The 10,483-nt window shown below is 43.5% G+C and overlaps 1 protein-coding gene across 3 annotated transcripts in view; it reads left to right on the forward strand.

The window, feature by feature from the left end:
* Window positions 1-10,052, forward strand: part of sh3rf2 (SH3 domain containing ring finger 2) — a 36,072-nt gene extending 26,020 nt beyond the window's left edge. For all 3 annotated transcript variants that reach the window (XM_064327639.1, XM_064327641.1, XM_064327640.1), the window contains exons 8-11: window positions 1,643-1,857; window positions 2,226-2,554; window positions 2,742-2,992; window positions 7,176-10,052. In XM_064327639.1, coding sequence (XP_064183709.1) covers window positions 1,643-1,857; window positions 2,226-2,554; window positions 2,742-2,992; window positions 7,176-7,356 — 976 coding nt within the window. In that variant the 3' untranslated portion in view covers window positions 7,357-10,052. The remainder of the gene's footprint in view (window positions 1-1,642; window positions 1,858-2,225; window positions 2,555-2,741; window positions 2,993-7,175) is intronic.
* The last annotated feature ends 431 nt before the right edge of the window (window positions 10,053-10,483 follow it).

Consider the following 10,483-nt stretch of genomic DNA (forward strand, 5'->3'; position numbering starts at 1 on the left):
AACATGAATGTAAAAACGTGGCGTTTGCTGATAAGAAGGCTTCGTACGGTAGCCAAGTGAAGAAATATAGTTAGTAGAAATGGCACAGTGGTGAACTGGTGTAACTTTTTAATAAAAGGAATACATTTGCCATCATGAAATGCATATGGGTGGCCGTGAGTGAGTTTTGGTAAAGAAAATATAAAAGCATAAGAAAACGTTAGTGTAAAAGAGGAAATTATCTGCCTGAGGGCGAGGCGGGATTCAATGCTTCACCCGGAGGTTTACCAGTCTGTGACTTTGTTAGTTCAGCACCATGACATAGCTATGCAATGCATGAAATATCATTAGCAAACCTGTCCATGGTTTTAAAGAAGAACACAGGCCAGTAAGCACAGAAGAGCTCCCGTTGAATCCATATGGCTTTGCAATATTGTAGCCGGTTAATAACTGAACGTGCAGACGGTACGTCATAATGCAGTGTATACGTTCGGTGAACGGCGGGTAGATATGGTGCAAAAGCAATAATTGAGAAGTAGTATACAATTATTAGTGAGGGTAAAAGCAGGTTAAAGAAACCTAAGACCCCATGTTCCCAAGTCTGTAACCTTACCCACTAGGCCACAGGCAGATTAGCTGTTTAAACTTGAAATGTTTCAGAGTAAAAAGGTATGGGTATTTTGCGTGTGTATGCAAGTTTTTGATTGGGTCGTGAGGGTGAGGATTTGGCTGATGTTGGTAAAATGTCCAATGGGGAGACATGTTGTTAATGGGATAGGGATTCTAAAATAAGAATGAGAAGAAGAAGAAGAAGAAGAAGAATCCCCTTAGTTTAGCCCCTTAGGGGCTTTATTGTGTGGACAAGTGAAGTTGTTTATGAAATCTGTCTGTTGAAATGGGGTCAGAATGTACAGAATTTGTACAGTGTCTGTGGCTGTTGTGGTTATTTCTGTGGGGAACCCTGAAAAGTGCCAAACTCTCGGTGCTGTATAGGTATGGGGCATGCCCCCGCCAAGGCGTAACTTGGCGGGATGGCATACCTGCCATCCCAATATAACATCTGTTGGTCATAATGCAAATTATGTGATTTTACATTAATTAGAATCTTAACTATACAAACACTTCTAGTAATGGAAGTCATTTGGAATTCAGAAATGTTTGTAACTCTTCAAGTGCAGTCAAAAGGTTCATATCTTTGAGGTTGTACTATATGGTTTTTATGGTGCACTGTTTGATTTAAATCAACAACCCCTTATTTTAAGCTGATTTAAATTAAATGTGATTATCTTCTTTCCACATGCCTCTTTTTGCAGAGATGTTAAAATCTGCTATCTTTCACTGTAAATGTGACCATGCACAAAGGCGTAATATCTGTACATGCCAGCCGGTTTAAGCACCTGTTTCTACACGCTGTGATTGCGGGTGATGAATAAGAGTTTTGGCTGATGGAAGAAGAATACAAGTTGATTTGGCAGTTTGTTCAAAGGCTAAACATGTTTCTTTCCAGTTGAGGCTTATATCATTAACCTGGTTCTTCTGCATTGCATGTGAATACAATGTGAATACAATTTAATTAAAGGATAGCTTCATGTTCTCACCGCAATACTAAACTTAAATTAATTTGTTCCTTCCTCATTTATGCACACTGTTACCTCTACCACAGAACTTCTGCTAGGTTCCTGGACCCCAAATCTTCCCAGAGTCAGAAATCTTCCACAGAAAAGAGGCCTGTGGCAGCCAAGCCACATGCCCCTGTTATCACCAATGGCACAGTCAGGCCTGCTGGGCAGGCTCACTTGGTTGCCGTGACAGCATCTGGCAGTGGCATGAGAGTAGCTCAACAGGAAGGAGTGCAAGGTAGAAGCATGAAACACAGACGTGAGTACCACAACCACTGCATTAGACTCCACAGGGGTCCACAGTGCTCTCTTATTTGCTCTTGAAAATTGATGTGTGCTAACTGGAAAAATAATTTAGGAGCGCATCTACTAATATGGGATGCATTAGTGTGCTGCTGATTTTTTCAACCTTGGAGTACATGTACATAAAAAAAGGAAAAAAGAGCCCTGCAAACAGCCAAACCATCTGGCATTAACCCCCCATCACTGTGTGCCGCACAGGTCTACCTCCTGAAAACTTGATACAGACAGGCCAACTTCTGCACCTACTGCAGTTACTGTGCATTTTATGAAGGTGATTGAATTAGGTCATACTTTAACAAAGGTCTTGTGTTCGCTTTCTCCCAGGGCCTTCCGTGCAGGGGAGGCTGCACAGCCGGAATCCAGCCCCAGGCGCAGCTGTGGTTCGGCCCCAGCAGCCACTTCCCTCCGGGGGCTTGGCACAGATGCAGGGCCTCACTTGCATGCCTGCTATGCAGCGAGGGAGACACAACCACCCTGAAAACCTCAGCAGACCCATGTGCTGGGTCTCTGAGACAACACTGCCCTCTGCTGGTGACTCTCTGGTACTTGACTTAAGAGATAATCCTGCCAAAGAGCTGCCGGACAGGCAGGTCACTACCGGTCTGCAGTCCATCCTGGTGAAACCAGACGCCCACAAGAATAACACAGAGAAGGTTAGACCAGCTATTTAATTTACTTGGTGCAGCATTCCCTATGGTTCTAAACGTTATTCCACTGGTGGAACAAAGAGTAAATCACAGTGATCCCAGTACTGATTAACACAAAGTATTATTTGAGGATTTGAACTCTGGATACCTGAGGCTTGTTGTTCAGATGCTGCTGCTTTTGCTTTAACCCTAGCCCATGAAAACAGTGCGCTTCCTCACCCAAGAGGCTCCAGCCAATGGGCAGAGGATGGTTGCTGCGCCGCTGGGGGGACCGGGGAGCCCCAGTGTGCAGCCTGTGGGCCTAGGCCTGGAGCTGTGGGTCAGTCAGACCCTGGGTGGCTCCATGCCCATGGACGGCAATATGGCCACTCAGAAGAAGATCTTGGCAATGGATCCTGCTTCTGTAGATGGACTCCCACCCTGCCTAAAACCAGCCCCCTGCAGGTAACTCCTCTGTTCTGGATGTCCATAGCCTAGGGTAGTTATACTCCAGGATGTGGGTACCTACGAGCCTTTGTTACAACCTCTGTTGTAAATTTTGTGTTTACATTTGTGTCTGCTGCATGTGTGTCTCGTTCTTCCGGTTCGTCATCAAATGGGCTGTTTCTGTCTCTGGTTACTCGATTTGAAAGAGCTGCCGTTTACCATTCACCAACGGAGACTAGCTCTTCGAAATTCGCTTGGTACTTGTGGATAGTGATTACTTCGTTTGACTTTGCGTTTTTGGCCTTATTTAGCTTGATTCAGATTCTCAGCTAGCACCTCTGGTTTGTTTGCTGATTGGATTTGGTGTTTGACTTTTCACTTGTTCTATTCGACTCCAATTCTTGCCTCAGCCCTTCTAGTTTCTTTGCCCAGTGGATTTTGTGTTTGTTCAATTCAACCTTGACTCTCATTGTCCCCTCTGCTCTGACTCCGGGTAGTGAGTGTTCCCAGCTGGATTACAAATCCTTCCAGCGAGACACTATTTTGTTATTTTGCTTTGTTATTTTTCCTTTATTATTTTTGAAAGAGACACTGGGTGGAAATTTAAATCTCTGTTGGGGGTTACGCTATTCGGACTCTTGGTCTCAGCCTGCAGATTAAGTGTCCCGAAGCTCGGCATTCAAAACGGCCTCGTTCCCAGCAAGCCAGCCAGGTTAGATTGTTTCTGATGGTCAGATAGGGACCGGAGTTTCTCACCAGTCTGCAGTTACCCTTATATCAAATATCTAATAATAAAAATGGATTAATATAATAATAATAATAATAATAATAATAATAATAATAACATTATGGACGGCACGGTGGAGCAGTGGATGGCCTCACAGCAAGAAGGTCTTTGGTTCGAATCCCAGCCGAAGCCTTTCCATGTGGAATTTGCATGTTCTTCCCATGTTCGAGTTTCCTCCGGGTACTCTGGTTTCCTCCCACAGTCCAAAGACATGCCTCTCACCCTATGCATACTGGGATGGATGGATGGCTAATGATAGCATTGTGACATTGTAAGAAAATTTGACACCGTTCTGATCTTGATGAAGAGTTGACAAATTTTATTTAAAGTATATTAGCAGTGACAGAGAGATAATTGCCTCAAAGAGTTTGCAGAGTTAATTGAAAGCAGGAGGTCTGATGTTTCAGAGACCTAGCTAGGAAACATTACATTACATTACATTATAGGCATTTAGCAGACGCTCTTATCCAGAGCGACGTACAACAAGTGCATAGGTTTCATGATGTAGAGGCGCAAAAGAAACACTAGAGTGAAGTAAGGATCGTAGTGCCAGAAGTGACCACATCGATCAGGACTCCAACCCTGTAGAGTAAGCTTGTTCAGCAAGCAAGAATCCTACCAAGTACAAACTAGCACTGGAATCACACCTAATCATACAAAAAAACAATCCTGCCAGATACACTAACATAATCAAATTATCCTAGCTAGGTACAGTGAGCTGAACTATAGGCTAGGGAGGGGTGGGGAGAGGTGCAGCCTGAAGAGATGAGTCTTCAATCTGCGTTTGAAAGTGGTGAGATTCTCTGCTGTTCTGACCGTCACGGGGAGGTCATTCCACCAGCGAGGGGCCAGGACAGACAGCAGACGGGAGCGGGAAGTGCAGACGCGAAGAGGGGGAGGTGCCAAGCGTCCAGAGGTGGCAGAACGGAGAGGTCTGGCTGGTGTGTAGGGTCTGATGATCCTCTGGATGTATCCTGGTGCTGACCCCTTAGCTGCCTGGTATGCAAGCACCAAGGTCTTAAATTTGATGCGAGCCATAACAGGCAGCCAGTGGAGGTCAGTGAGCAGGGGGGTGACATGGGAATGTCTGGGGAGGTTGTAGACCAGACGCGCTGCAGCATTCTGGATGAGCTGCAGGGGTCTGATGGCGGATGCTGGCAGACCAGCCAGTAGCGAGTTGCAGTAGTCCAAGCGGGACAGGACCATCGCTTGAACCAGGAGCTGGGTTGCGTAGGTGGTGAGGAAGGGGCGGATTCTCCAGATGTTGTACAGGAAGAACCTGCACGTTCGACTCACCGCCGTGATGTTCTGGGAGAGGGACAGTCTGTTGTCCATCACCACTCCAAGGTTTTTTGCGGTGGGTGATGATGACACCACAGTGTCCCCCAGGGAAATGGAAAAGTCGAGAAGGTTAGAGGATGGAGCAGGGATGAAGATCATCTCCGTCTTGCCTGGGTTCAGCTTAAGATGGTGGTTATCCATCCAGCTCTGGATGTCCCTCAGGAAAGCAGAGATGCGAGCAGAGACCTGAGTGTCAGAGGACGGGAAGGAGAGAAAGAGTTGGGTGTCATCGGCATAACAATGATAGGACAACCCATGGGCAGAGATTACAGGACCAAGAGATTGGGTGTACAGGGAGAATAGGAGGGGACCAAGGACAGAGCCCTGGGGAACTCCTGTGGCAAGGGGGCGAGGTGCTGATACTGCACCAGCCCAGGCGACTTGGAAGGAGCGACCGGAGAGGTAGGACTCAATCCAGTCTAGTGCTGTGCCACAGATCCCCATAGCTGCCAGGGAGGACAGGAGGATGGGATGGTTGACGGTGTCAAAGGCAGCAGAAAGGTCAAGGAGGATCAGGACAGATGAATGGGAGAAACGGTCTATTGTAGTGTTAATAAACTCTCCTTGTTTGGAATAGTTCTTAATCGCACACTCCCATTTTCTATTCTGTAATTGAGTACTATGCAGATCTGTGACAACAAGTTGTCGATTATTCTTACAACCTGCATTGTCTTTATGATAAGTTGACTGAAACTATCTGGGTGGCAGACATGACACTTGAGTGGATAATCTTACAATATTGATAGACATTGAATGCATAAGATTCCTTCCTGCATAGGATGTTTCTTTGTGTACAATTCCAGGAGAATCTTTGATGGCAGGGTCTTTTTTTTTTGTCCAAATTCACATACGATGCCCCACAGTTCATTTATCATGATAATAGATTTGGAACGCAACTGTTGTGTTTCAATGAAACTGTCAGTAATAAGAGAATCACACATTTTATTTTTATTATCATTTTTTCAGACATTATTCTTTCCATTTTAATTTTTTTCTCATCTTCCTTATTGTTTGAATTTTTTTGTAAACAGTTATTCTAAATCAGACTCCATTTCATGGGCAATGGGAATATAATGAGCATACAATGAGGATGTACAGTTAAATGCAAAAGTATTGGGACAGTGACACATTTTTTGTTGTTTTGGTTCTGTACTCCAGCACAAGGAAATAAAAAGATTTATATGGGTTAAAGACTGTCAGCTTTAATTTGAATGTATTTACATCCATATCGGGTGATCCGCAGTCCTTTTTATACAAGTCCCCCCGTGTTCCGGAAGCAAAAGTAATTGGACAATTTGCTGCTCGGCTGTTTCTTAGCCAGCTGTGCGTCATTAGTTCATGCACAAGCAAGCTAAAAAAAAAAGGCCTAGAGTGCACTTGCAGCATGAGGATCAAATAAGTGTCATTACCAGTAAAGCAGGCCACATGAGTCCGAAAAATCAGCATAAATCATTCAGAAACATTGCCAAAACATTGGCTGTGTCAAAATCAACTGTTTGATACTTTGTGAAGAAAAAGGAACGCAATACCAAATACCAAACAAGCAATACCAAACAACCTGGTAGACCAGTGTAGTGGACCGCTGTAGTGGATGACCATATATGGTAATTAGCATGATGTCTTTTAGCGATAAGAAGCTCAGCCACTACGTTTCCTCACACAAGCTTCATTTCTCTGAGATTACAGATCAAAAAATGACCACTGCAGTGGACGCTGTTATGGCAGAGAGCAACCCTCTCAGCTGAGAGTGGGTAGTGTCTTTAAAAAATTAAAAATAAATAAATAAATAAAAAAAGACCTCAAGCTTGACCCAAAAATGACCCAAAAAAAAGAGATATGAACTGAACCATAGGTTGGAAATTGAGGATCAAACTGGACTGTGGACATGGAGAACCATTACACCCCTTGTGTGTGTATGTGTGGGCTATTCTTTATAAGCCCGGTATGCGTTTTCAGGCGCATGTGGGCTGTGGGCGAGTGTGGGCTGTGTATGGTATGTCTGTATGTACAGTATGCGTGCGCCTGTGCGACACTCCTCAGAGTGATGATGTTTACTTGTGTTTGCATTTTCAGGTACAGAGTTATGGTTGCATACGCTGCACAGACTGATTCAGAGATGCATTTGCGGGAAGGAGAGCTGGTTCTGGTGCAGCGGCCTCGGCAGGATGGCCGAGTTCTGCTGACCCAGGAGAAGAGTGGGAAAACGGGCCTCTTCCAGAGCGTCGTGTTTGAGGTTCTGGAGAAACTCAGCTGACCCTAGTTACTGAATCAACTCTGTTCTACCCCCACTGCCAAATCCTCCTGCCTACTGTGTGTGCGTGTCTGTTTCGGAAAGATGACCAGTCTGTTACACTCCCACCTGCTGTGTATGTGTGTGTGTGCGTGCATGCGTGTCTGCCTGTCTGTCTGTCTGTCTGGTACACGCCCTCCTGGTGTGTGCATACAGTACCTGTGTTTTTGAGGGATGGACAGGGTGTTACACTATCCAGGCAGCAATCACTGGTATACTGAATTAAGTCTGTTCCATTCGCTCCGCTGTCTGGCGATGTAGAACCCTTACAACTAAATCCAGTGACAAATAACAAATGAAATGTGCAACACATTTTTTTGTACATTTCATTACATTTATTTGGCAGAATCTTTTATTTAAAGTGACAGACAATCAGTGCATGCCGGAGGTCATTGGAACAACTACAAAACACAGGTCCGATAAGGTACAATACTCATTATGTAACAGTTATTCATAGACATAAACACAGCAAGCATAGTCTAGGTCAGAGAGTAATGTTAAGTCAGACAAGGAGGCATGACAACAAGCTACAACATTAAGATAATGATACAAATACAATATAAGTGTTGGGTGGAGCTACATGTGACATGGAAGTGGCACAGGAGGTACATGTGTAACATGAAAGTGCTATTGGAACAAAGTCGAAGGATACAATATATGTGATAAGAATGATCCTAGATTGGGAGTGCCCTGCAGAGCAGTGATAGTTAGTCCAGGTATAGACTGAAGAGATGTGTCTTCAGACCACGGTAGAAGATGGGCAATGACTGAGTGGTTCATAGAGGAACAGGGAGTTTGTTCCACCACTGGGGAGCTAGGGTGGAGAAGCTCCGTGTTAGGGACAAGCCGAGGGAAGGTTGAAGACAAGTCGGGCAGCAGCATTTTGAATCACCTGTAGACACTGTATGGCACAAGCTAGCAGGCCTGCAAGGAGGGAGTTGCAGTGAGTTCAAGACAGGAGGTCACTATAGCCTGGACAAGTAGCTTGACGGAGTGCATAGTCAGGTATGGTTGAATCCTCCTAATGTTGTACTGGAGGAATCTGCAGGACTGTGATGTTGCTTTGATATTAGCATTACTATCCTCTTTATTATAATGAATTACAGTAGAATTTTCTCCTTCAAACGTGGGGTAAAAATGAACCCGGTTAAGTTGAAAAGAACTAATATAACAATCACGGTCAAGAGGTGCTAAACACAGCACAGGTCTGAGTAACACTGTCATACAGCATGCAGTTACCAGCAATGCCGAAGTAAAATTTCATACACAATGAACAGTTGGAATGGTTTTACAGCTATCACAAAAATCCCAAAATGTTGCATTTCATGTTGGTCATGTCCTCAACAAAAGCTATTTAAAACTATAAGGAGATTGTACATTTGATGACAAAATTCAGACTGCAGGCAGTGTGTCATGCATTTCATGTTGCCAGCTTGTGCTTTAGTTGCTCTTTTATAATAGTATAAAAGAGCTACTAATGCTCTTTGACTCCCAGCATCCAAAGAGGATTTTCTGGCCATTTTTACCATTTAAATGTTTCCCGATTAAGGGATTTCTGTGGATTACCCAAAGGCGAGTTTCATTGAATGCAAAGCCATGGCCTTTACTATAATTATATGTTTCCGTCCCACTGTATATATGCTATGTACGTTCATTTGCCAATATTGTCCTCATTACATACTAGTTAATATCAGTAGACATGTCTCCTGTTTATCAATGGCATTTGAGTTCATATGATAACTCCATTAAAAGTCCACTGCCATGTTAAAATGCACTTTATTTACATGCAGTATCTACCAAAGCAGAGGGAATCCTTTCATTATGAACCTGTCCAGCATTTCGAAATGCTAAGTATACTCAGTTGTTGGTATCCTCAGTTATTCAAATTAAAACAAGAATTATAAAATGTAGAATTAAAGTATTGCTCTAGTAGTCTGTGGTAGAATTTTGTAAAAACCGGTTCCAAACTCACAGGTGCACCGTACTAGGAGTTTATCTTTCAGACAAAGGCATTTATGATATGTCCCACACTGGGAAGTAAAGTGAATTGTAAAAGTCAATGAGAAGAGCCAGAGAGCCTTGGGTGTAGGAGCCAAATGTAAGTGGAATGCTAGAGAAACTTGGAGTGCCTGTCACATACGCCCAGGTTTTCACATTACCGTTTGGCACTTTGCGGTTTAGCTCCATTGCAAATAGGATGTAAAGCAGTGGATGATGTGGACCCAGTGGATGTTTTTTTTTTTTTTGTCAAAATGTATTTATACAGTATATTGTCAAAATACTTGGAAATTTAGTTCAGTTGTGGCTGTAAGAGAAATACATGAGCAGAGAAAAAAAAAATCTGAAGATAATGTACTTCTCTTTTATGTTTGTCACAAAGGTCAGATCTTGTAATGAATATGAAAGAAGGAATCTGTAAATGTTACACTTTGGACATACAGAAACAAGCCTTTATGATGTTGCTAGCTATGGATTTATTAGTATGTTTGATTGCATTGCTGTTTATTTTTATTTTTTGGAAACCGTAGTATCCTGACATGTTATTCTTATTCCTCTCATAGTTATTATTATAATGGTACCCTTATTGCAGCTCTCAGTGTTGGCATGAACACAATGGCCGTAGTTAATGCCTTGGAAAAATAAACAAATTTCCAGAAACACTTGCTGCCACTTTTGTTTCTCTTTTCTATAGCATGCATTGATTAAATAAGGAGGGTGCGGTGGTGCACTGTTGCCTCACTGCCTCCAGGTAGTCCAAAGACATGCAGGTTAGGTTCATTGGAGAGTCTAAATTGTCCCTAGGTATGAGCGTGAGGCGAACTGTCCAGGGTGCATTCGTGCCTCACACCAAGTGCATGGGATAGGCTCCAGAACCTCTCATGACCCTGACCAGGAATAAACGGGTATAGATAATGGATGGATGGATGGATAGATGATTTTAAAAATCCAACAGCACACTTCTGACTCCCATCATTTAAAAAAATACAGCTCATTCTGTTCCATTATTTGCTGAATGTTGTAAATTTACTAGGGAGGGGCTTGTGCATCCATATCCAACCATTTCACAGGTGCCGTGGATGCAAAGTGAACT

The sequence above is a fragment of the Anguilla rostrata genome, chromosome 3 (assembly GCF_018555375.3).
Source record: "Anguilla rostrata isolate EN2019 chromosome 3, ASM1855537v3, whole genome shotgun sequence".
NCBI classification, from domain to species: domain Eukaryota; kingdom Metazoa; phylum Chordata; class Actinopteri; order Anguilliformes; family Anguillidae; genus Anguilla; species Anguilla rostrata.